The sequence below is a fragment of the Saccopteryx leptura genome, chromosome 1 (assembly GCF_036850995.1).
Source record: "Saccopteryx leptura isolate mSacLep1 chromosome 1, mSacLep1_pri_phased_curated, whole genome shotgun sequence".
In the NCBI taxonomy this organism is placed as follows: domain Eukaryota; kingdom Metazoa; phylum Chordata; class Mammalia; order Chiroptera; family Emballonuridae; genus Saccopteryx; species Saccopteryx leptura.
This window is the reverse complement of record NC_089503.1, coordinates 373,092,811-373,119,947: the sequence shown is the minus strand read 5'-3', so window position 1 is coordinate 373,119,947 and position 27,137 is coordinate 373,092,811. Positions and strand designations below refer to the sequence as shown.

General features: G+C 45.0%; 1 protein-coding gene across 1 annotated transcript in view; it reads right to left on the bottom strand.

The window, feature by feature from the left end:
- TNFRSF21 (TNF receptor superfamily member 21) overlaps positions 1–27,137 on the bottom strand; it is a 74,389-nt gene that overhangs the window by 34,252 nt on the left and 13,000 nt on the right. Inside the window, exons 2-3 of the mRNA XM_066359246.1 lie at positions 18,528–19,179; positions 16,468–16,962 (exon numbers count right to left, since the gene is read on the bottom strand). Coding sequence (XP_066215343.1) covers positions 16,468–16,962; positions 18,528–19,179 — 1,147 coding nt within the window. The remainder of the gene's footprint in view (positions 1–16,467; positions 16,963–18,527; positions 19,180–27,137) is intronic.

The following is a 27,137-nucleotide window of genomic DNA, read 5'->3' as shown; positions in this document are numbered from 1 at the left end:
GGGTTCAATCCCAGGTCAAGACACACGCTGGAATCAACCAATGAATGCACAAATGGATGGAACAACAAATCAATGTTTCTCTCTCTTTCTCAAATCAATAAATTTAAAATCATTTTTAAACCACTATGTAAAATTCTCATGAGTTAAATGGACAGAATATTTACCAAAGACAAATGCTGTCAAAACAACAGACAGTTTCCCAGATGGAACAGTTATCACTGGGGCTGTGAGAAAAACTAATAATCCTTTATTTCCTTCCACAGAGGAAAACAAAATCCACAAATCTAAAATTGCCTCCCTTCTCCTAACCTTAGTCAGTGTCTGAAGCTGTTCATTTATTCATTCAACAAACATGCAGTGAGCACTTACTTGCTCCAGACACTATTCTAGGCACTGGGGATATGGCAGCGAACCAAGCAAGATAAAGTCTTTTTTTTTCCTCCTGAAACCTGCATTCTACTGGGGGATGCAAGGAGAATAGAAAAAAAATAAGTAATAAAATATTTAGTGTGTTAGGTAGGGAAGAGTGCTATGGAGAAAAGGAGAATGGGGAAAGGGGCTGGAGGGGACAGGGCTCAATTTTAGATACCGGGTCATCTCCCCCATATCTAAAAGAAGAGCTCACTGACATTGACCATTCCGATCAAGATCTAAAGTGGGTAAGGGGGGAAGCCGTGTGGGTATCTGGGGGAAGGGCTGGGCAGGAAGAGGGCGCGGCAGGACGGAGAGATGTTGGCATGGACGAGGAGGAGCAGGAGGCTGGAACCAGTGAGCCCGGAGGAGAGAAGCGGGCATCAGGCTGGGACAAGTGGCAGGGCAGGAGCACAGCCCACACTGGACCGTCCGGGCTGCTGCCCGGAGTGCAGTGGAGGTCACTGGAGTTAACAGAGAATGACATGGTCTGACTTCCATTTGAACAGATCGTTCTGGCTGTTGTGTCAAGAATAAACAAGACAGAAGTGGAGCAGCCAGTCAGAGGACACAGCAATGATCCAGGAGAGAGGTGACTGTGGCTGGGGCCAGTGTGGTAGATGAGGGAATGACAGGAAATGTCAGCGTTTGTATATATTTTAAAGGTAGAGCTGATTGGATTCACCAGTGGACCCAGGAAGGGGTGGGAAGGAAGGAAGGAAGGACAGGAATGAAGAATAGCTCTCAGGTTTTGGCCTGAGCAACCAGAAGACTAGAGGGGCCCCTTTCTGCAAGGGGAAGTGGACGTGGACGTATGGTCTGGGCTTCAGCTTTAGACGTCTTAAGAGTGGGTTGCCTGTTAAGACATCTGGCTCTGCCGAGCACACAGGAAGATATTCACAGGTTGAATTCAGGTACGAGATGCAGGCTGGATATGTGCCCTTGGGAATCACCAGCAGATAGAGAGTATTTTAAAGGCATGGGTCAGCAAGGGAGGAAGAGTGTGCAAGTCGAAAAGAGTGGTGTGTCCTGAGCCCTGGGCTCTCCACTGCTTAGATTGCAGGTTGAAGAAGAGCCTGCCAAGGAGACGTAGAAGGAAGAGTCCAAGAGGCGAGAGAAGCAGGAGGATGCGTCCAGGAGGCCAAGGGAAGGAAGCGTGTTGGGGAGAAGGGAATGGAGGTGCCGAATGCTGCCAGTGGGCCAAGCAGAGGAGACCTGAGCACTGAACAACGTGGTTCAAATCATGTTGTCAGACTCTACGGAAAAAGGGTCAGACTGGGGCTGATGCCAAGACATCCGAGTGCGTATTCCAGCCAACACCTTTTCACAGTTTAGTTGCTCTGGTGATTTTTCCTCAGTGGGATATAAATAATGGTATATCTCACAATCAGTTGCATCTTAGATTTGATGAAATATGGTAAGAGTTAATTATTCTTTTTTATTTCTAAATTAAACCCACTTTTTAAAATTCAACATAGCATCAACACATTAATATGTGGGACTCTGCACACACTGCAATGTTTACAACCAATTGGTCATGAAGAAAGATCATACTCTGCAAAATCCGCACGCATAATACCCGAGCGGGTTGATTCGAGGACACTAATTTTTGAAGATTTTTTTTTTTCCTATTTGCATTTTAGCCCTCCGTGGAGAAAATGCTGATTTGTTTTTCAACATCCCAACTAGCTCAAAGTCAAAGGCTGCTAGGTAAATTATAGATTAAAATATACATTTAATGAAAATAAATACCTTCCTTCTGAAGCCTAGAGGAAGAAGTCATCCGTGGGTGGACCGGGGGGAAAACAGAAGTCTCAAGTCCCCAGGGCAAAGGCCAGCCACCTCAGCTTCTTTGTCCCCGGCCACTTTATCCTCAGCCACACAGCTCGGGATAATGCTTCCTAAACTGCCGCAATAGAAGGCTTGTCTCCTACAACACTTCTCTGCGCTTTCTAATCCTCCAACATCCAAAGAGGTTAAACAGAAAGGGGCTGTCTGCTGGAAATGGCATTACTGGACGCAAAGGTGGACAAGGCAGGAGGGGTCAAGGGTGTGGGTAGAAACAGCCCACCTGGCCCTTCCGCTGTGAGGGGGCTGCGGCCCTGGCAGCTCGGGGGGTGCCGCGCTGGCACAGCTGCCTCTTAAAGGGACTAATCTGCTCCCTTCAGCCTGGCTTTCTGGTGTTTACCCTTCAAGCCTAGGTCCCATAGGAAATCTGGGGTGACAGACAGGATGACTGTCTGGAATTTTTAGCCAGGGAGGTTTCTGGCAGAGGGAGGAGGGCTTCTTTGGTCGCAGCCGCTGCTGCCTGGTCCTGAGAAAACCAAGTTCAACAGACGTGAGTTCAGGTTAGCAGGACTCCGTCACCTCTGACTTATTTGAAACAGCCCTGGTTTTTTTTAAAAAAAAAAAAAACAACCCTCAGAGCCTTCAGTTACTAGCTACTGGCTTTTGAATTCTTCCATTTCAAGCAATTTCCCCCCCCCCCCCCTCTTCAAAAAAACTAGGAAATCAGAACAACTTCTACAGAGAAAAACTCCTTATTGGTGACAATTTTGTGGTTGTTTCATTTCAGAACAAGCTGGGTTTTGTTACGAAGGGAAATACATTTTTCTTGATTGAGCATGGTAAAAAAAAGAAAAGAAAAGAAAAAAATCAACCACAGAAACCTGGAAATCTCTAAATTAGAAAAATAAAAATCTAGACTTTTATAAATCCAGATTCTAAGAACCCAGGGGCAGTGTCTAGAGTCAGACTGGCGCCCGAGTGTAGAACCTGTATTGTCCCTGCCTGGCTGTGTGACCGTGGGCAGGCTAGTCTCTGTGCCTCCGTTTTTCCATCTATCAAATGGTAGTGAGAATGGGTCTACCTCACATGTTAAGAAAATTAAGTTAATCTTTATCAAATGCTTAGAACGAGATATGGTACCTGAAAAAGCATTATATCAAAGCTTTGCTAAAACAAACAATGAAAATTTCATGGAAGCAGAAACCTTCCTCAGAAAGTTAGAAAAATATGTTCGTCGCCCCAGGCTATGTCATCTGGGCATCCTCAAATCACCTTGTGATCTACGTCAGCAGTAGCAAGCGCCCCACAGCCTTACTGTAGAAAAAGAAACGAAGGGGAGGGTTACTTATCGGATTCCTAACACACTGCATTTGTTGTTCATTTCTGAACACTGCATATGACAGTTTTAACTTTTTAGATGAAATGTTTTCTTAAGTCATACCTGAAACCCAATTGAAGAGTAGATTGATACTGTTCAAATACATACAGGGCACAGCTTCCAGGGTGGCCACCTAACCCACTTGGGCTTGTTTTTTTATTATTATTATTATTATTATTTTATTTTTTTATTTTAATTTTTTTTTACAGAGGCAGAGATAGACAGGGACAGACAGACAGGAATGGAGAGAGATGAGAAGCATCAATCATCAGTTTCTCGTTGCGCGTTGCAACTTCTTAGTTGTTCATTGATTGCTTTCTCACATGTGCCTTGACCGCGGGCCCTCAGCAGACCGAGTAACCCCCTGCTGGAGCCAGCGACCCTGGGTCTAAGCTGGTGAGCTCTTTGCTCAAGCCAGATGAGCCCACGCTCAAGCTGGCGACCTCAAGGTCTCGAACCTGGGTCCTTCCGCATCCCAGTCCGACGCTCTATCCACTGCGCCACCACCTGGTCAGGCTATTATTATTATTTTAATACAAATTTCTTTTGTGTATTTATACAAAAAAACAAAATCGCATTCCACTCCTACAACTGGACTCTACCTTACTGCTTACTGCGGGGAGGGGGACAAAGTCGGCCGCGTTGTGAGCCTGGGAGATGCACTTCCTTCACAGCCCCCCGGAGAGACCAGTTCCCCGCCACGTGAGCAATCCTGAAGGAGGAACCACAATTCAGTGTAAAAGGAAGAGTTTTTCCCGAGTCCGCTGCTGGGATGGAGTGGAGCAGAAAACAAGGTTGTTACGAGCAATGCCTAAAGACGAAAGATGGGAAAGGGTTTCTGTTTGTTCGCTAGGTAAGGCGCAGTGGTGTCGTGATTTGCTTTGATGGAGCACCGAGTTGTGGATAAGGGACAGGGTGGAAGAAATAAACATATATTAGCAAAAACCTGGGCGTCCAAAATAAAGCTTGGTTCAAGAACAGAGTCTGAGCCTTTTAAGTTAAGTGCTCTAAACAAATTCCGGCCTGGTTCTTCATCAACGCTGTTTCCCCTAAGAACAGACTTTACACAGATTAGGATACTGTTATGCAAATAAGAGGTTCAGCCACCAAGCCAGCTGGTCTGTACTTTAACTTTGCCTCTGGGTTTTGAGCCTGAAACACAGGAAAGGTTTGGTTATGGGTTGTTTTCAACAGCCCATTTCAGTGTTTGCATCATGGAAGGCTACAAGTTTAGAATGGAGGGAGGCATGAGACAGCCTTGAAACCAAGAGTTTCATCATCCAGGAGAGCAAAACCAGGCTGGCAAGGTCCCTCCCTTTGAATAGCTTCCCTCTCGAAGCAGTATGACCCTCCCACTTGTCTCCTGGTGGGGTTTCCACCCCCACCCCCCGCTTCCCTTGCCCACTTCCCCAGGTTGCACTATCTCCTCTCCCTATAGGAGCAGACCTGGTGCACCAAGCTCCTTCCCTCCAACCTCTACAGTGCTGAGAATCAGACTCCACGGGCCATGCTGTCATTTGCCGGCTCTTTCTGTACCAGCGAGCCAGCCCTTAAGACATTTTATGGCCACAGTTCCTAGTGCAGATGTTTTCTCTGCATCTCTTTCTCCTGGTCCATATGACTCATTCAATTGACCCTTAATGGATTTCTACTTGGTTGGAAATTAGATAAAGTGGTCCCTTTGCCCTGACCTCAGCTCTCCATGAAGGTTTCGGTACAGCTTAACTTCCTGACCTCCCTGTGGGGGGAGAGAAAGAAAAGGAAGCTGGGCTAGCGGCTAAGGTGCACACCCAAGACGGACACATACCATGTCCCCTTTGAATTAGCAACTAACGACCATCAGCATCACCATGACGACACTCTGGGGAGAAACAAGTCAGAGGATGCTCCTCCTCTGAACATGCCTTCAGTTCCCTCTCCCTCTACTTCTTAAGGCCCTGGAAAAAACCAAAGGACTAAGTTCTTTTGTTCCTCCAACCTCAGCCTCCAGTACCCTCACAGACAAGTGGTCTCGCCATTTTCTCATTCAAGAAAGTTGAGTAATTGTTTTCAAACAGTGATAACCTCTGTACTGAGCAGAGCCCTGCAGTCCTTTGACTAAAGTAGCAGCAGGTGAACTATAAAGAGTACCCTGGCCCCAGACTCCTTTTTACCCTACTGGCCACGTGGCCTTGGGCGAGTCGCCATCGCTCCCTGGATCTCAGTTTCAGCTTCTGCAAAGTGAGAGGATTGGACTAAATGAGTCTCCTCTAATCTGACACACACACACACACACACATGCAAACAACCACATGCACAGACACAATTCCCCATGAGTTTCATTGCTCTCCAGCCTGAAGTTTTTCTAAAACAAACATGTTTTATGTTACCAAAGCCTAGAAAACCCTAGCCTTAGGACAGTGCCTGGAACTTGGCATTCGAATACATATAATTAAATGAAAATAACACAAGTAAAGCAGTGTAATAGCGTCATTTTTGAAATTTCCTAATCTTTCCTTTGCTTTGGGGTCCCTTAAAGGTGAACCGGTTATAAACCTCCCCCATCATTTTCAGAGCAGGACAGCACAGCGCACACAGGAAACGTTTACCTCACAGATTCTATTCCCCTGCTCCGGCCAGAGTACAACCAATTCAGAATCAGACAGAGTGACCATTGAGTTCCTCTTAAGGAAAATAAGCCAACGTCTGGACAATAACTCTCAAACAGGAGGAAAAAAAAAAACAGAACAGAGGGAGAAATATGTAACTAAGACAAGAGAATAGTTCTTCTCTTATCTAATATCTGTCACAGTATTTTTCCCTGAAGAAATTCATGGTTGTCATAGCGAAAGACAAATCCTGTGGAAAAGAGCTTTGCAGGGGCCTCGGCAGTGCCTGGCACCTGCAGGCAAGACCAGACACGGACACTGCCTTTCCGGAAGTGAAGTAAATTATTTCTCTAACTCCAACCTTTCGTCCTCAGAGGAGTGACATTTTTTCTTCATTCTCAAGGATCACTTTTAGATCACCCTGCATACATTTAAGCACAGAGTCTGAATAAATTACAAATGGTACGGATCACACTGGTCAATAGGTAATTTAAGAACTCCTTTACAGGGAAGAGTAATGTTCCAGATTAGAATATGAGGCCTTGGCTGGGTGGCTCAGTAGATAGAGCATCATCCTGGCGCAATGAGGTTGCAGGTTCAATCCTCAGTCAGGGCACATGTGAGAAGCAATCAGTGAGTGTACAACCAACTGGAACAACTAAGTGGAGTAACGAGTTGATGTTTCTTTCTCTCTCTCTCTCTCTCTCTCTCTCTCAAATCAATGGAAAATTAAAAATAAAGAAGTGTTAAAAAATATATTTTCAGTTAAAGGTTTCAAAGCCTATTATTACTCAGTACTTATCTCGACTGGGAGGGGCCTACTGCCAGCAAATGTGTACCCTGAAGCTGGCTGCTCCTTCACGGGTGGACATGAGCTGCTGGCGCCTCGTCAGCCAGTCAACTTTCCCGAACCAGGTAACGCACGCACCCCTTGCAACCGATGCAGAGCTGTTTCCAGGAGTTCTGTTGGCGGCTGCTATTTCCTGGCCCACAGGAGGAGACCAAGGTCTCTTTAGCACAAAACATCAGAAATGGGCGAGCACCTTGGACAGGGTTTCCCAACTCCTTTGCAATCCAGGCGACACACTTGAAGGAACGGAAGGACTCAGAACAGGACTTTTGTAATTACTGCTCAGTCCCTCCCATGTTGTAAACATGTCTCACATTCTGAGCATGCAGAATCGGTGTGCCTTCTCTTGGTCCTCCCGCACCACGTGTCCTAATTGAAGTGGAAATTTTTGCTGCCCTGGCCCAGAGGGAAAGCTCTTCTGTGTCACAGGAAGCACACAGCCCTTCTTCAGCATCAGTTGGGGATTAAGCTTGACCTCTCTGACCAGCAGCAGCCTGCGCTCCACTCTACAGTGCACGGCAGGACCACCCAGGGCAGAGTTTCCTTGTTTCCTTGACAGACATCAGTGTGACAGTATACTGATCACAATCCTCTCCTCATTTCACAAACCAAGTTGCATTTCCAAGACAGCGCTGTGCCCAGGATCGTCCATCCTTCCAGCAGCTAGCAGAACCAGATCGGGGACCCCACGTTTCTCGCCCAGTCTCATTATTTCTGCTGCCTGCAGAACCTTCTTGTATGGCAATCAACCTTTCCAGACTGAGCCCAGGCCTCCACTCAAGCATCTCGTACTTCTTAAAAGCACTGAATTTCAGATATCCTCAACCTGTGTAGCAGATTCTGCATCTCTCCCTTCCTCCTAATTCTTGAGTAGCACTACATAGATGGCAGGCTGAACTAAGAAGGTATTTGATGCGACTCCATTAATCCCTAATTTCCTCTGTAAGGAGAGCAGGGGTGGAGCTGGAGTCTAAAACTGTATCTACTTCTGTTGGCCCCGCCCTCCACTCAAAGTTTATCAGTTCCTTGAGCAAAGAGATGAAAGATAGAAAGATTGAAGTCCATGTCGCCCTCTCTCCTCTGTGCTTCCAGTTTGTCTAAGAGATAAGCTCTAGCAAGTTCAGGACAGAGACACCTGTGAGGTGGCCCTACAAGGTAAGGTTGGAGTCTCCTGGTAAAAGCTGATCTCTGATAGGAGATGGAGGAATTGTAGAATAATTTTAAAAGGAAAAAACAAAAGTAACTGCCACCTTTTCCAAGCCCCCCCCCCCCCCCCCCTCTATCTGATGATTTCACTTTGTTGCTTATCCCTTTCGTGGACTGGGAGAGGTTGGGCACTAATTGGCTCCACTGCCTCCTCCCCGCCCACCTCTGACCCCACCACGTGACTTCCACAGCTCCTCTGCTTAGGGCCACCCACAAGGCTCTTGCGCTTCCACTCTGGTTAAACGCAAACACCTAAGCATTTGCAAAGGTGCCTTGGCCTTTGAACTAGCGGGTTTCCCTCTTCTCATCACCCTGCTCTTCAACGTTGGGGCCAAAGTGTTCCATTTCAAAGACGTGAATCAGATGGAAGACTATCCACAACCTTTCTGTAGCCGGTTTTCACATATTTCAAAGCACTGTTGTCTTGGAAGCCTCCTTGGCTCTGAAAAATAATTCTTCTTGAGTTTATGGCCATTTAGTATAGAGGACCCATCTTAAGATGTTTCTGTTTAAATCCCTAGCTCCCTGTATCATTGTAAGTCAAAAGAAAAAAAAAAATTCCAACAGGTCAATGCCTTCAAAACAGTCCATATTGAAAAGAGTAAGTGGCTAAGTCCTGGGTGCTCTAGACCAGTGTTATCCGATAGAACTTTCTGCCATGGAAATGTTCTACATCTGTCCCTGTCCAACGTGGTAACTACTACCAATGTGTGGCTACCGAGCACTTAAGCTGTGGCTGGTACAACTGAGAAACTGGGTTTTTAACTTTAGTTCATTTTAGTTTTAAATTTAACAGCTCATGTGATTACCACATAAGCCAGCACAGCCTCAAGACCACCTCTCCTTGAGCCATGTGCTATTGGCCCAGCATAGGGGACCCACACTGAGAGCCAGTGTCCGCCGTCTCAGAGCTTATAAGCCAGGTGGGGAGACAAACCACAGACAGATCGTTAAAAGGTACAACGCGGCCCTGGCCGTTTGGCTCAGCGGTAGAGCGTCGGCCTGGCGTGCGGGGGACCCGGGTTCGATTCCTGGCCAGGGCACATAGGAGAAGCACCCATTTGCTTCTCCACCCCCACCCCCTCCTTCCTCTCTGTCTCTCTCTTCCCCTCTTGCAGCCAAGGCTCCATTGGAGCAAGGATGGCCCGGGCGCTGGGGATGGCTCCTTGGCCTCTGCCCCAGGTGCTAGAGTGGCTCTGCTCACGGCAGAGCGACGCCCCGGAGGGGCAGAGCATCGCCCCCTGGTGGGCGTGCTGGGTGGATCCCGGTTGGGCGCATGTGGGAGTCTGTCTGACTGTCTCTCCCCATTTCCAGCTTCAGAAAAATACAAAAAAAAAAAAAAAAGGTACAACGCAGTTAAGAGCTACAGGAATTAGGAAATAGAATCTTGGAATCCAGTTCTGTAGAATGAGAACCTTGCCCTTTTGCTGCTGCAGGTACAAAGCAGCCACCTGGGAAGGAGCGCCGTCCGCTTTCACAGTCCCTTCTGCAGACCATCTCAGGGAGAAGCTGTCTTTATATGTCATGCCCTTGCAGTAATTACACCAGAAAGGATTACTGTCCTTGTCAAATGCTGACTGTCTCCCTCAGGTTTGGAACTAAGAATGTGCTAATTAGGAACTAAGCCACTTTAAACAAAATAAACCCAATTTCTTTGTCTCACACCATTTCTCCTCACCGCCCGAAGTCTGAAAGGAAAGGAAGTGCCGTATGATGGAGCAGAGATGCCGTCCATTTTTGCTCCCCTGAGTTCCGTGCACAGCCTCCTCCTCCATAAGTAGTTTCAGGACAATTTCTACTCCTAGCCTGCCTTTCAAACTTCTCATCAGACTCCCTAGGGCAACAGGTTGCTGGGGACTCAACTTCACAGTTTCTCCAGATAATCAGAGGGCCAATAAAGGAGAGAGGAGGGGAAGAAAAGAAGGAAAGGTCCCTAGGAAGGACCCGTATTAGAAACAGCAATGAGAGAATAGCAGTTAGTTCTTTCCTCAGCCGTTCCCGACCTCAGCTGGGACTGGCCACAGTTCTGTCTCCCACAGTTATAAGGAAGTGACTGAAATGACTGTCTAGAGACTTTGTTTCACTATCTTTACTTTTGTGCTTTATGTGACAAAACAGATCAGACAGAATATATTATTTTCCATGTAACCTCCCAATTAATGTGGACCCACAATCTTAATTCTGAATGAAACTGAACATGTTGAATGCCACCAACCCCATAATGTTGGGGTTCTACTACAAAAATATATGTAAGTTTAAACAACATATTGTTTCATTTAAACAACAAAAACATAACAAATTGGCCTGACCAGAGCGTCGAGCTGGGATGCCGAGGACCCAGGTTCGAGACCCCGAGGTTGCCAGCTTGAGTGTTGGCTGATCTGGTTTGAGCAAAAGCTCACCAGCTTGGACCCAAGGTCACTGGCTCAAGCAAGGGGTTACTCGGTCTGCTGAAGACCCGCGGTCAAGGCACATATGAGAAAGCAATCAATGAACAACTAAGGTGTCACAACGAAAAATTAATGATTGATGCTTCTCATCTCTCTCCGTTCCTGTCTGTCTGTCCCTGTCTATCCCTCTCTCTGACTCTCTCTCTGTCTCTGTAATAAAAAAAAAAAAGGCATTCTTAAAAAAAAAAAACATAACAAATTGGGCATTAACAATAGACTTTTAACATCTTGATGACACTTGAATCCAGTAATAAACTCTTTAAGATTTGTGTGTATAAAAATTCTGAAGGGACTTCTGATGTCTTTTGAGGAAATAGACACATTACAAGCGCCCGTGGTCCAATCCCAACTTACTAAGCATAAAATTGTTCTGACTTCACAAAGGAAGGAAGCATACTAAACACCGCAGCACGCTCAGTCTCCCACCTCCCAGCCACAGAAGGCCATATCTCATGTTTCCAACACTAGGATTCCGTGAAAGTAGAACTGCAGTTTTGTGGAGTTCAACTTTAAAAACCTCAAGTCCTTGATAGGCAGAGAGAGGTGAGTAGAGCCAAATAGAGAGGTTCTTGTCAAGAAAGACAGGAACCAATGAGCTAGCTTGAGAGTGCTGAGGGTCTATTGGGAGGGCAGGCATAAATAAGGTCTTACGCGACCCCTGACAGAGAATACCCAGGGCTAGGCAATTTCATCCTCACTCTCATCCTCATGAACAATTCAGTGTAAATGGACAAGGACCAGAGAAAGATCTTATTATACAGGATTACCTGCTGCCCAGAACTCACTGCAATCAGAACAATAAGATATTGTTTCTAGAGGTCTCTGAGCACATGGAATGGTTTTCATTGAACAGAACCTCTCTTTGTAATGAGATTTTTACTTGGTTGAACCCCTGTGAACAGAAATTTAGGAAGAATATACCTTCTTTAGAAAAACACCTTAAATATAGACATCCCAATGCAAAAACCTGGGGGGAAAGTTAAATTAATAGAAAAAATAGTTAGATCTGAATGAGATTGCAATAATTCCCACTTCTCCTTGGAAGATACATTCCAAAACCCCATGGGATGCCTGAAACTGCAGATAGTATCAAATCCTATTTATAATTACCACGTTTTTTCCTATACACACCTATGATGAAGTTTAATTTATAAACTACCAACAAGAATAATGAAATAGAACAATTACAACAATATACTGTACTAAAGGTTCTGTGAATGCACTCTCTCTCTGTCTCAGTAAATCAGCAAAAACTTCTTTTTCCTTCTTCACAATTTCACAGACAGAACTTTCATTCTCACCGTAGGTCTCAGCAACCTCAGCATATGATATATTTTCTTTCCTTATTAAGTCATGAACTTTCACCTTTTTACTTAAAATGTAGCACTTTACATCTTCTCTCTGGCATATCTGAATCACCCACGTCATTACTCTTGCACTTTGGGGACATTATTAAGTAAAATAAGGGACACCTGAATGAATACAAGCACTGTGATACCGCAACAGTCAGTCTGATGACTAAGGTGGCTACTATGTGACTAAAGAGCAAGTAGCGTCTACATCGTGAAGGCACTGGACAAAGAGATAATTCACATCTGGAACCAGATGGAGCAAAACAACAGGAGATTTCACCACACTACTCAGAATGGCGTGCAACTTAGAACTTCTGGATTGTTTATTTGTGGAATTTTTCATTTAATATTTTCAGACCGCAGGTGACCATGGGTAACTGAAGGAAATAAAGGGGAACTACTATACTTTGCTTTCACTGGAAATGCATATTGCTGAAGGGCAGAAAGTCCTCAAGTTACAAACATCCAACTTACCTACAAACTCACGCTTAGGAAGGGAGCACCCTAAGGGCTATTGGTAATCACCTGCAGTTGGACATCAGGGAAAATGATACCATAGAGTTACTAGACCCCCCATGGCAAAGAACTAACCAATGAAGACCTTATGGAACTAGAGCAGCAGATGACAGCATATAGGGACCTAGAAACTCCAGAACCAAAAGTTTTCTACAAGAGTTAGCTTATGCTTTTCATCTATTTGAAGCAGGAATGGCAAAGTTAGAGGAGCGAGATCCTGATACAGAGAGGTTCACCGAAGTTGACCATCCAGTTGCCGGAGGCCTGAGATGCTACCGGGCCTTTTATGATGAGAAAAAGGAAAGCTCCGTACCACCTCCCCTGATGCTACTTCAGGAAACCGACTCCAGCCGCAGAATCAAACCCTGACTCTAAACCAGTCCCATCCTCTCCAACAAGTCCATCATCTTCTGTATCATCCAACATTGTTTAAGGTTGTATTGGAAAATGCACAGAAAGTATTTCTATGCACAGGAAGATAAGAACAAATACTATGTTAAGACAAACATCTAAGTTGCATTTAATAGGAAAATGTATCTGTTCCAACTTACATACAAATTCTCGTTCGTAACCCAGGGACTGCCTGTGCTGCTTTCACAGAAAGTCTGGTGGGGCTTTGATTTGGCACTTCCCTTCTTTTCACAAAATTGAATATTGTTTAATATTAAAGAGGCATAGTAGTTTACAATATTACCATGGTCATAAGAATGTCTAAGGTGTTTGCATGCTTCTATTAACTCACTGCATTCTCAAGAATCCCGTAATATACACTGCCAAAGGGAGTGCAGAAATATAGCTGAGCATAATCTAACCCATAAATTCAACTACTAAAGGGATGGAGTCAATCCTTTAATAAAGTGAATAATGAGGAGAGTTTCAAATATTTACATAGTCTAGCAAAATGTTCTCTACTACTTTTCCACTAATTAAATACATCAGAACAAGTGTTCTGGCTGGTCACTTAAAGGGCTATTTAATGAAATATTTGATCCTAGACCAGATCCTACACCGGAGAAATAAAGCATACTGTCTATAAAGGCCCTTATTGGGTCAATTGAGAATATTGGAATATGGATGGTAAATTAAAATACTGTATCCATGTTAAATTTATTGAGGTTAAAAGCTGTACTATAGGTTTTATTTTTAAGAGAATATCCTTATTGTTAGGAAATGCTAAAGTATCAGGCGTAAAAGGCCAAGGAATAGTTATAGATGTATATATGTGTACATATATACAATACATATTATATATTATGTAGTGTTATATTAAGTAATAGATAATAAATACTCTGTATTATACCTATTTTATAATTTATAAAATCTATTTCACATAAATCAAAAATCAAAAGGGCACATAAATCCAAAGAGCAAAATGTTAACAGCAGGTCAATCTGGGCACAGGTATACAGGTATTCTTTGTACTAGGTCTTACCATTTTTCCCCTAAATTTGAAATTATGTCCAAATAGAAAGACTTTTATTAAAAAGGAGGGCATGATCAAAGCCTTCCTTCCCCCTAGCTGGGTTGCCAACAAGAGGTAGTTTTATTCAAGTCAGGGCAGGCTCTCTGTCCAGGGGGAAGCTTGCCTCGGTCGGATTTTCACTTGGTTTGACCATTCGCACAAATTAGCCACGGGAAACAAAAGGAGTTGCGGCTGCAGTTTTTCATTTTCTCCAAATTTCTGATTGTAAAAGTAGTATGTGCTTATTTTAGAAAGTTTGGGGAAAGGAAACTAGCAAAGAAAACACACATAAATCCTACCAAATCCCATCAAATTTGAAGAAACATCGCTGTCATTTTGGCCGATTTTCTTTCAGTCTTTATTCCAAAGTTTTAAGAGAACTGGGATTATATTATATGAACTGTATAGCCTGTGTTGTTTGTTATTTTTTCTTTAACCTAGTGTAAATATTTTCTCGTGCCATCTGTCAAAAACAATGAATAAAATCTTCAATGTCAACATAATATTCCATATTATAGATAGGCCATAATTTACTTAGCCGTTTCCTTAAAACTGTCCCTTTGATTGCTTTCAATTTCAACTTATACATAATGCTAAGTTAAAAGTTCAAGATCTGGGGGGTGGGAGCAGTAAAGAGGGACAAATATATAGTGACAGAAAATGATTTGACTTCAGTCAATGGGCACACAACACAATCAACAGTTCAAATGCTATAGAGATAGTCACCTGAAACCCATGTACTCTTTTTTTTGTTTGTTTGTTTTTTTACAGGGACAGAGAGAAAGTCAGAGAGAGGGATAGACAGGGACAGACAGACAGGAATGAAGAGAGTTGAGAAGCATCAATCATCAGTTTCTCGTTGTGACACCTTAGTTGTTCATTGATTGCTTTCTCATATGTGCCTTGACCGGGGGCTACAGCAGACCGAGTAACTCCTTGTTCAAGCCAGTGAGCTTGGACACCTTGGGTCCAAGCTGGTGAGCTTTGCTCAAACCAGATGAGCCCGCGCTCAAGCTGGCGACCTCAGGGTCTCAAACCTGGATCCTCCACATCCCAGTCCGACGCTCTATCCACTGCTCCACTGCCTGGTCAGGCAAGCCCATGTACTCTTATTGATCAATGGCACCCCATTAAATTTCTAAATTTAAAAAAAATGCAATGGAAAAAAAAAGTTTAAGATCTTTGTGCTTAAATCTTTTTTTTTTAAGTATTTCTGGCTTATACTTTTATAATAGATGCACATAAATAGAATTGCTGAGCCAAAGGGGAGCAACATTTTTAAGACTCAACACAAAAGGCCAACTGCTTTGTTTAAGAAAGTTAGGCTAGCCTGACCAGGCGGTGGCACAGCGGATAGAGCATTGGACTGGGATGCAGAGGACCCAGGTTCGAGACCCCGAGGTCGCCAGCTTGAGCGTGGGCTCATCTGGGTTGAGCAAAAGCTCACCAGCTTGAACCCAAGGTCAGTCTGCTGAAGGCCCGCGGTCAAGGCACATTTGAGAAAGCAATCAATGAACAACTAAGGTGTTGCAACGCACAATGAAAAACTAATGATTGATGTTTCTCATCTCTCTCTGTTCCTGTCTGTCTGTCCCTGTCTATCCCTCTCTCTGACTCACTCTCTGTCTCTGTAAAAAATTAAAAAAAAAAAGAAAGAAAAAAGAAAGTTAGGCTAACACCCTCATCTTTAAGGGAAAAGAGGGCTCCTGACTGGATGAATGCAAAATGTCAGGCTCAAATCTCATTTTAGGATTTAAAGAAAGGGGAGCTACTGCCGAGTTTGAGCATTGCCATCCTCATGTCCAAAAGCCCCAGGACAGCGTCCACAGACTCCTCTGGCCCTTATCAGCACACACAGACTGCTAGGAGAAGACACGAGCCCAGTGTCACGTGATCGCCAACATATGAAGCTCTGGGCATCTGTAATCTAAAAGATCTTCCTATCCTGAGAGAACTGGGATCCTAAAAAACATAGGAAGGGGAAAATTACCAGGACAAAAGTATAGGAATCTAAAAAGCAAGTTTCAGGTTCAAAAAGGCAAATTGAAGACAAGTTTTTTATTTTCTTAGCAGCAAGGGCTCCATCCAGGAGGAGACGTGGAGTCTGTCTGTCTGTCCCAAACAATCAGCCTGGGTCAGGGATGCAGCCCAACCTCTCTGAGCTCCATCTCTCCACGTGTTCAATGACAAGGCTGAACAAGGTCCCTAAAGGTCCCTCTCAGACCTCTCGTTCTGCGACATGCTCCTTTCCATGTGCCAGGAGACAGACAAAAGGGCAGAGTGGTGATTCTCTCTGAATGCATCGCACCAAGTGCTGAGCACCCCATTTCTCCTAACAGAACTAGATCAAATATCACTTGGTGTACCAAAGAGATTCCAGAAACTGTGCATTTCCCCTTCTTTCAGAAGGCAAAGACCAGGGAAGGAGAGGCAGGGGGTCTGCGGACAAGGAAAAGGGGAGCTCACCGTGGCCATTGCAGTAGTAGATCCACTTCTCCCGGGTCTGGGTGGGCGTAACGGCTTTCTTCAGCCCCGCCTTCTCCACAATGGCGCTGGGATCCTGCCGGGGCCCCTTTTTGAGAGTCCTGGAACTTTTCCGGATACTGCATACCACTATCACCACAAGCACCAGCAGCAGGAAAAGCACAATCATCCAAGGCAGATGTTCATTGATGTCGAAATGCTTATGCACGTTCTGTCTGGGATGGGGTCTCTTAACACCTTTGATGGGCGTGCTGGTCTTCTCGCCCCCGGTGGCCTCCATGGACGGCAGCAGCTTCAGGATGTGTCTGTGGTGGGAACCTTGCTGGTGGTCGACCACCTGGAGGTTCGGGAGGCTCTTGTTCACGCCTTCCTCCCACCTGGCTGAGCTTGCGTTGTCAGGAACTGTCCCTTTGTGGACGACACTCAGTACCTTTGGTCTAACAGAGGCAGAAGAGTTGGATTCTGTTGAGTTCATGCCTAGAAAAAAAAAAGAGTATGGGGGGGGGAAGAGCTGTTCTATATTTGGGAATCTATGTGTTCCCTCCTCTTCCTGCTCATCTCCAAACCAGGCCAGATAATTAAAGAAGAGATGAACTTTGGAGCTTGAGAATAAATTACATAGCACATTTTCATAAAGATCTCAAAGCCACCTTAATGTGGAAGGTAAAAACTAAGCTTAACAGCTAAACTCATTCACTTCCTCATGCTAAAACCCAAAGGCACTCACAGGGATCTAACGCCTGAACTTCACATCAGCTTCTCCTGGCCTCCACACCCTGCGCACACACGTGTATGTTCAGAGCTGTAGTCGACTCTTAACTGTTCTGACTATTCACAGAGCTGGTTCAATTTTAACTCCTTTGTCCTTTAATTGCTTTGTGCCTCGGATCCCACGTTTTGACAATTTTATAATGCGATGGGAAAATTGAGAATATGACTCAGATAAAAGAAATAAAGAACAAGAACATAAACTCAAATCTAACTTTGACCAGTGAAAGAAGGTTTGGTGAGGCAGCTCAGTGGATAAAATGAGGCAGGACTTCTTCAGTCTCTTCTATTAACAGATCAAATCAAGTCTGCGCCAGCAATTTGGTGGACTTCCTTCTGAGAAGCTTCTACAAGTTGTCTTCATGAACAATGTGAGAAAACCAGAGATTTTAAGCCCAAAGAAATAGGACCTGGCCTTCTATCGGCCGCTGAGAAAATCTGGTCAGGTCACTGGAGCTCTCTGAGCCTGTTTCTCCCTTTCAACAGGGCGGCCCTCCGTGCAGGGTCCTCATAAAGCTCAAACACCATCACTCGTGAGATTATGCCAGAACCACTCAAGCTGGCTATCATCTCCTGAATATTGAATTCCATCAAAAAGGATTTGAAAATAAACACTAAATTTTATATTCTGCCTGAGATTCAAAATGAAATTTGAGGAAAACTAAGATACCTGATGAAGGGCATCAATTTAGAATCATTTGAAAAAAATATATTTATATATATACATATATATTATTTTCCAGATGTGAATAATAGTTCCCTTCACTGATACAACTATGCTTGTTTCCTGAAAGCTTCTAAATATTTTTCCCTCCTCTGCCCCACCTAACATCCAATCCTCATCCCTCCCTTCCAGATGTCACGGTATTTTCTCCTCTTCTTCTTCCTTCAGACCTTCTGGCTGTGTCTATCTGGAAGAAACTTTAAACATCTACATCACTCATTTATTCGACAAGTCTGGAACCAAGGCCGGAAGTTCAGTGACTCATATAAGGCTACACACTGTCCTTGTTTTACTGAGTTCTTATTTTCTAGCTTGATGTAACCTAGTTTTTAGAGATCTGCTCCCCTTACCTGAAGACTTCTAAGTCAAAATGTTTCTAGAAGGCTCAAAGAAGCTAGATTGAATTAGCCACAAAATACAAGTGCCTTCATCAACGAATGACTTTGGAATATACAAAATAGAGAAAACTTCCATGGGCACAAGCTCATTGTTGGTGCTTTCCCTGGGTTCAAAGTCCTTCTCAAATAAATAGCTCATGAGGTTAAGTTACCTTTGGGAACATAAGTGGAGGAAGGGACTTCATGAGATTCCATGTGCTCAGGGCGTGAAAAGATGGTCGTGCCCGGGGATGGGGGGGCCGTACTGGAGAAGGCTGGGGGTGCGCCACAGACGTTGTCTGCCTCCTTGGTCCCCGGCTTGATCACCACCAGCTTCTGACTCAGACAGTCTGTGTGTGCTTTGCATTTCATCACACTAGAAGGCACATCAGAGAAGGTACCCCGAGCGCACTGCCTACACCGCACGTCCTCGGTCTCCGTCCCTTTCTTCCGTACACCCCAACCCACAGGACACACCGTATGGGGAGCGCAGGTAGCATTAGACTGGAACATGCCCGGTGGGCAAGTGCATTCTCGGTCAGTCAAGGCAGCACAAGGTAACTTCTCAACCATGGGCCACGGGCACGGCTGACTACAGTCATGGCATCTCTCTATGCCATTCTCATGCCTGGTAAACGTCCCCACGGGGCAACTGCTGCAGACGCGCAGGCTCGTGTTGGTACAGTGCTCGGATACATAGGTTCCCGCCGGACACTTGTCACAGGTTAGCACCTGGCCGGTGGCACGGTCAACGTGGTGGTATTTGCCAATGAGAGTTGGGGCCTTCGGTTCTGGCTGAGCAGACGTGGTGCTAAGGAATCCGAGCTGAAAGAAAAGACAGGGGAGGAACAAAAACCAAGGAGGTGTTACATAGCAACAGAGAACAGAGGATAGAACTGTCCCACCACCATGATTGTCCTACTGAAGGACTGACAGGTGCTGTTTCCTGCCAACACTAGGCTGCTACACAATAAGAAGAGAGAAACCAAAACTCCCATTCCAGCCCAGGGCCCGACCTGCTCGCTGGGAAGCTTTGGTTTCCTTGCCTGACCTTTGCCTCAACTTCCTTTCCTTCCATCTGTAAAATGAAACTGACAATACCTCTCAATTGAAAAAATCAGTTGAGAACATGAACGTGAAAGCACTCTGTACCTTTAATTAAAAATACTGTAGAGAGGACCCGGTTTGCTCAGTGGTAGAGCGTTGGCCTGGCATGCAGGAATCCCAGGTTCGATTCCCAGCCAGGGCACACAGGAGAAGCGCCCATCTGCTTCTCCACCCTTCCCCCTCTCCTTCCTCTCTGTCTCTCTCTTCCCCTCCCGCAGCCAAGGCTCCATTGGAGCAAAGTTGGCCCGGGCACTGGGGATGGCTCTGTGGCTTCTGCCTCAGGCGCTAGAATGGCTCTGGTTGCAAAAGAGCGACACCCCAGATGGGCAGATCATCGCCCCCTGGTGGGCATGCCGGGTGGATTCCGGTCAGGCGCATGCGGGAGTCTGTCTGAATGCCTCCCCGTTTCCAACTTCAGAAAAAAAAAGAAAAAAAAAAATACTGTAGAGAAGCCAAACACCCTAACACAAGGAAAAATTGAGTTGCTGAATAGTAACCCTCCTTTCCGAGACCCAAATGTTAAGTTACCATCTCTTAACACCAGGATGAAACAACTGATAAGTAGGATGACAGACGGTCAAGCTGCCACTTTCATAGCACGAGATGACCCAGCTGGAGTTAACTTACAGACATGGCCTGATTTTTTTTTCAAATGTTTCCTCTATGCAAAGCAACACACACATATATTTTTGGTTTTGGGGGTTGTTTGTTTGTTTTGCAACATAGAGTCTGGCCCTTGGCCTTCTTAATGTGAGTTGATGCTTTTAGACGCACACTCTTATTTGTTCAGCCACTGAAGGCCACGGCCAATGGAGCAAGGACCAGCAGCCACCTGGGAGCCCAAGCACAGAGCCAGCCTCAGCAAGGACTCGACAGACATTTACATTTAATTTGTAGAACAGAAACTTCACTCAGCTAGACAGAATTTTAGACCACCTCCCAGAATGAAAACTTGGGGGAAAGGAAATTATATTTAAAAGAAAGCTTTTCTGCATTAATGAAGATTGAGAGGCTCCAACAAGAAAGTTTTCACTGTCTTCTAGAAAATAGAGAGAGGTGAAGGAATGCTACCAGGTTCGTCACTAGGACCCTGATTACTGAACTACTGGAGGTCCCCCAAGCAGGATACAAAACCCACCTCCAGACCCCACTGTGCCCACATGCTTCCCCGCTCACTAAGTCAACTTTCCAGTTCTTTGTTCATTTAGAACAGGGGTCTCAAACTCAACTCAGCATGTGGGCCGCAGAGCAAGATCACAGCCGTTCGGCGGGCCGCACTAGGTCTACAAAAGGCAACTGTTACGCAACACTTTTCTCACTGCAGTTGAAAACAAAAAAAAAATCAGTACAACAAGCACAATTGTACATGCAGTTTACTCAGTGTCACAAAACGACCAGAAACTGTAGTTCGCATCACAACTGCTGTTAACTAAGCTAATATCTAGCTAGGATGCTAGAGAAATGAAAAATACAAGTAGGCCCCTAGGCTTACTTAATTTTATCCAAAATATTTTGAACTTCGTAGATTAGTTTGCGGGCTGCACAAAATTGTTCGGCGGGCCGCGAGTTTGAGACCCCTGATTTAGAATAACTGATCAAGTTTCTAATTAAAGCACAACTCAGAGCTCTTTAAAGTGCACCATACCAGGTAACCCATTTAAGACAATGGGGCTTTACAGACCATTAAATTACCTCATGCTAGAGGAGGAAATTCCAGCTCCTACAAATAAAGCTCACACACAACGTCCGTTAGCAGTCTCACACCTGGGCTGAACACTGGACATGAGGTGTGTGCACAAGCTAGATACCATGAAAGCATCAGACAAATATTTTTTTATTAAAGACCAACTACGCGTGTCCAAGAACCTTGTCAACTCTATGCCAGCCCTTGTGGCAATTACCGTCTAAAGGAGGACAGACAGAAACAACTAATTACCTTAATAATTAGTTAGAATTGAGATTACTGCTGAGGAGAAACAGAGCCTTGTGAGATGGGGTTTAGCAGGCACGTAATGGTTCCGAGATGTTAGGGAAACGGTTTGGGGTGCTTCTGAAGGATGGAGGAGCAGTCGCAAGTCTGGACAGGGGAAACGGGAAGGGTTAGGCACAGGGAACCCCAAAGCAAAAGTCTGAAGTGAAGAAGCGCCATTCAGGAATTAAAAAGCTCTTGTTGCTCTATCTCCAAATGCAACACGGTGACTGGCCGTAGTTAAACTTGGAGAGGCTCCACAGTTTGATTCTAATCCAAAATGCAACGAGAAGTAACTGTGTGTTTACATTGGAGGTTGGAATGGAGGCATATAATCACATTTGTGAATTAAAGAAAAAAAAAAAACATTTTCTGGCTGCAGAGCAGACGGTGAAAGTGGCTTGAATCTCCTCCGATCCTGAGAAACACTTTGGAAAGAGCCCAGTTCGGTTGTCAGAGACCCGCCCTCCACCTCCTTCCCAACCTGGCACTTTTTATTGTTTAAATATTGCTCTTTTTTCATTATTATTTTTTATACTATGCATTCTTGTAATAATTCCAAGAACTACAAAACAGGATTAAAACGCTTAAGTGTCTGCTCAGATCCACCCATCCCTAGGGCTCACTTTGGTCACGTCTTTCCAAACCTTTCCTGAGCATGCGCACATAACACACACACACACATGCCTGCTCTAAGGGGCTGTTTCAGTTCCACCTAAAGGAGACAGGCCACATATGCTGTTCTGTGATTTGATTTTGTTCATCTTCTCACACTGCATTGCTGAAACCTTCCCGCGTCAGAACACACAGACTACTCCCTTCTTTAGAATGGTCACGTTCTCTTCAACAGAAAGGATGCGCCTATTTTACAGGTACTGCCAACTGAGGACCATGTAGTTCGCCTCCTTGTCCCTCTCGTCAGCGTATGCATGTGTTTTTCTGTATTCCATATTCCATTCCTTGGCTTCCCACTCCCCGGCCTCTTTTCGTTCCTTCTCATCCCAAATGACAAGCTACAGCCACGCTGCTCCCAGTCTTCTAAGAACCGCTTTCTTCAAGGGCGAAAGATGTCTCCGTACAACCCATCACTCAGAACCTCTCACTCCTCCCCCGCCTGGCTGACTGTGACAGAGTATTCACAGGATACAGTGTTAACGTCAATAGCGTATACAGCCTGACCAGGTGGTGGCGCAGTGGATAGAGCGTCGGACTGGGATGCGGAAGGACCCAGGTTCGAGACCCCGAGGTCGCCAGCTTGAGCGCGGGCTCATCTGGCTTGAGCAAAAAAGCTCACCAGCTTGGACCCAAGGTCGCTGGCTCCAGCAAGGGGTTACTCGGTCTGCTGAAGGCCCACGGTCAAGGCACATAGGAGAAAGCAGTCAATGAACAACTAAGAAGTCGCAACGTGCAACAAAAAACGAATGATTGATGCTTCTCATCTCTCTTCGTTTCTGTCTGTCTGTCCCTGTCTATCTCTGCCTCTGTAAAAAAAAAAAAAATAGCGTATACATGTTTTCAGCCTGTGGGAGGGCCAGATCTGAAGGAGAAAAAAATAGTTGGGCAGAGTTTTAGAAAACAGACTTACATTCTTGTCCAGATACGGCCTTCAGACCCATTGGACCTGGTTTTACCTGCTTATAAAACGAGCAGGTTGGATTACATGGTATTCAATTCTATGGAGCCTTCAAGGTGTCTACAACAGTCAAGTTCCACCTTCTCCGTGAAGCCTTACAACATTCCCAGACACCCAGAGTCCAAGCAGCTGAGCAAACTTTCATCACATTTCCTGTTTCTGCTTGTCATTTAGGGGCCTAATTACATATTGTCTTGTAATGTTTGTTGATGACTTCCTAAGTATATACATTTATCTTCCCATAATGATTATAAGCAGCTCGAGGCCAGGGACAGCCATGGAGATTGCATTTCCTCCCTTGCTCAACCATCTCAGAACGGAGATCACAAAAATAATAAGTAAAGCATCCTCTGTGCCAGGGGTCAGCAAACTAAATCCCACATGCCACTTGTTCTTTTTTTTTTTTTTTTTTTTTTTAACATGCCCAGACCAGGGATCCAACCGGCAACCTCTGTGCCTCCAGGTGATGCTCTAGCCAACCAAGCTATCCAGCCAGGGTGCCACTTGTTCTTGTAAATAAGTTTGAGGGGAACCCAGCTATTCAATTAGCTATTGTGAATGGCTGCTTTCACGCTACAACGGCAAGGCTGGAGAGAGACAAACAGACCATATGTCCTGCAACTTTAAATATTTACTATCTGGCCCTTATAGGAAAAAAAAAGTCTGCCAATACTCTGCTGATCAATCAAAAGAAATATCTAAAAATACAAGGACCTTAGACTTCTTCTAGAGTCTAGAAATGAATACTGAGGTCCTGACTTTCTTTCTGACATCCCCTCTAACTCACCCACCAAATCTGATACTTGCATCCCCTGCTTAAAACTGGCAATGGCTTTTCACATGACGTGGAAGGAAATGCAACATCCTTCATAGCTAAGACATCCTCTGAAATGCCATCCTGCCCTCCTCTCCCTCAACTTGAATTATCTTTCACTGTCTCCTCTTGTTCCTTTTTCCACATATCACTACCATAATTCTGTGGTTATGAATTTTTCCATTTAGTGTGTCTTCCCCTGTGAACCTCAAGCTTCAGGAGGACAAGGATAGAGAGTCTGTTTTACATAACGATGCTACCCAAGCCCTCAAGGACAGTACCCAGTTCACCATATACCTGACAAATGTTTGCAGACTAAATGAATGAATCGGCAGAACCATGAATTACTAGAGGCAGTGATTTAAAGCATGGCAGTAGAGGAGGTTAATGGACAGGAGCACAGGTATAAAAGCAACAGTGAGAAAACCAAAAGCCTCCCCCTGCCCTCCATGCACCCAAGAGACAAAATGTTGTGGCACCCTTCAGAGTCAAGACAAATAGTTTCACCTCCAAAGACCTGAGGGTATCACTGTTTGAACAGAGCCGTAACTGGCTTACAAGCATTATGTTCAGCATGATACCTAAGCAAATGTAACATGAATTTAAAACACTGCCCCCCCAAGTGATCCCAGGTTGCTCGCTTGAAGCCCAAGGCTGCAGGTTTGAGTCCAAAGTTGTTGGCTTCAGCAAGTGATCACTGGTTCAGCTTGACGTATGAGAAACAATCAATGAACAATTAAAGTGACGCACTAATGGTTGATGCTTTTCATCTCTCTCCCTTCCTCTCTCTTTTTCTCGCTCTCAAAATAAATAAATAAATACATAAAGCATCCCCCCTTCGTTTTATAAAAAACAGTTCTACTAATTTGATGCTTAGAATTATAAGCAGCAGCATGAGATTATTCTCCAGAATTTATTGATGTTTCATCCTAGTTTAAACTCTAGTGATCTGTAAATTTCCATTTATCCAAGACACCAACAATCATGAATAAATGAGAAAATACCATCCCAAACTATACAGGATATGGGAGCCCTATACATACTTACAGAGTAGATGAAAAGGTAAAGCCTAGAGTCCCCAAACTTTTTACACAGAGGGCCAGTTCACTGTCCCTCAGACCGTTGGAGGGCCGCCACATACAGTGCTCCTCTCACTGACCACCAATGAAAGAGGTGGCCCTTCAGGAAGTGCGGTGGGGGGCCGGATAAATGGCCTCAGGGGGCTGCATACGCAGGCCGTAGTTTGGGGACGCCTGGAACTGACCAGCTATATATGTTCCCATGGTCTCCACACTCACTCTGGTGACCCATATCACCTGTCTGGGTGGCACGTCTACTTCAGGTCACAGAGATGAGCCTGGCTGAAAACCAGACACACCTGGATATGCTAATACATGCTAGAACACTGATGCCAGTTTCTCTTTAACAATTCTTAGCCCACGACCTCATCCATCAAACGAACGGGGAAAATCTGCCTTGTGGTTTACAAGTATACTATATTTACGTCATTCTTGTGTCCCTATCAAATTGCAATCATTTTTCATGCAAAAACTGGAGGCAGTGATAAAATTGTGTCTATTCAGAATGGACAAGCAGGAAGACTTTATGAGTTGAATACAGAAAAGGTTTTAATACAGCCTAAACCAGGATTTTAAGAACAACCATAGTTACTGTGGATATTATAACAAAGATAAGGCAACCAAGACTTATTCCTGAGATGGTGACTCTAAAACACACCAACAGATAATCAAAAGGCAGAAGCCAAGCAGAATTAGACACCCCCAGAATAACTGACCATTTTATTTTGAGCATCACACTTAATTCACAATCGCAAGGCACTGACTGCTGGGAATTCCCTAGGTTGGAAGAGGAAGGAACAAACACACCAGGAGCAAAGCTCCAAGGGGAAAGCGTCCACAAAGCACGGACAGCGCTGTTCTCGGTGCGTTATATAAATTTGGTTGGCTCTTTCTTGCATTTATTTCCTCCTATCCTCTCCGGTTTTAAGTCTTCTGTTGGCTAAGGCAAAAGCAGGGACTGTTGTTAAAGCTGCAAATAGAAAGAAATGTCAAAGGTAGAATGTGCTGACTATAGAGCTGGAAGGAGGCAAGCTCAGGGGACACTGAGGAAAGGAAAAACACAGGCAACGCTGACCCCAGATGCTGTCTCGCCTGGAACCTGCAATGCAGAAGAGTGAGCACTCAGCATTCGATCCGTGGACCACAGACCTTCACCTACCTCCGTCCGCTGCAACTGACATTTCTATAGGCCACGACCTTCACCTACAAGCGAAGGCCACTTTGTTAACGAGACAGCGGTCAAGGTTTGGGGAAAATGCTCTTCTCTGCTTGCTGGGAATATGTCCAGTCCTTAGAGTCAGACAAACCAAGGCAATAGTAATGACATGAGCCAGGACCAGCAATTCCAGCCTGAAGGTATAAACAAAACACACACCAGCAGAGCTTTCTCTAGAGAGAACTGCTTTTCTGATCTTTTTATAAACTCACTTCTTAAGCCAATAGTGTACATCTTAATCTTTGATTTATAAGACAAGTCGAATAAATAATTTTTTAAAAGTACAAACAAAACTTATTTTAGCCTGGAGTATGCTGAGCAGGCCCAGTCTACCAGGTTCCTAACTGGGGGGGGGGGGGGGGGGGGGGGGGGGATATGTCAGAATGAATGTTACCACAGGTAAAGCAGATAGGACACATGAAGGAAGTGCTCCATAAATGTTAGTTACTTTAATTATCACTCCTCCTACTTATCATTTTACTACATGTTATCTTTACTCCCTTGGGATTAGGCAATCTTTTCAAACACCCCAATTAAAATGCAAATATCCACTTCCTGAGCAATGTATCCAAGACTTCAATTTTTTTTTTTTTTTTGTATTTTTCTGAAGCTGGAAACGGGGAGAGACAGTCAAACAGACTCCCACATGCGCCCGACCGGGATCCACCCGGCACGCCCACCAGGGGCGATGCTCTGCCCACCAGGGGGCGATACTCTGCCCCTCCTGGGCGTTGCTCTGCCGCAACCAGAGTCACTCCAGCGCCTGGGGCAGAGGCCAAGGAGCCATCCCCAGCGCCTGGGCCATCTTTGCTCCAATGGAGCCTTGGCTGCGGGAGGGGAAGAGAGAGACAGAGAGGAAGGAGGGGGTGGGGGTGGAGAAGCAAATGGGCGCTTCTCCTATGTGCCCTGGCCGGGAATCGAACCCAGGTCCCCCGCACACCAGGCCGACGCTCTACCGCTGAGCC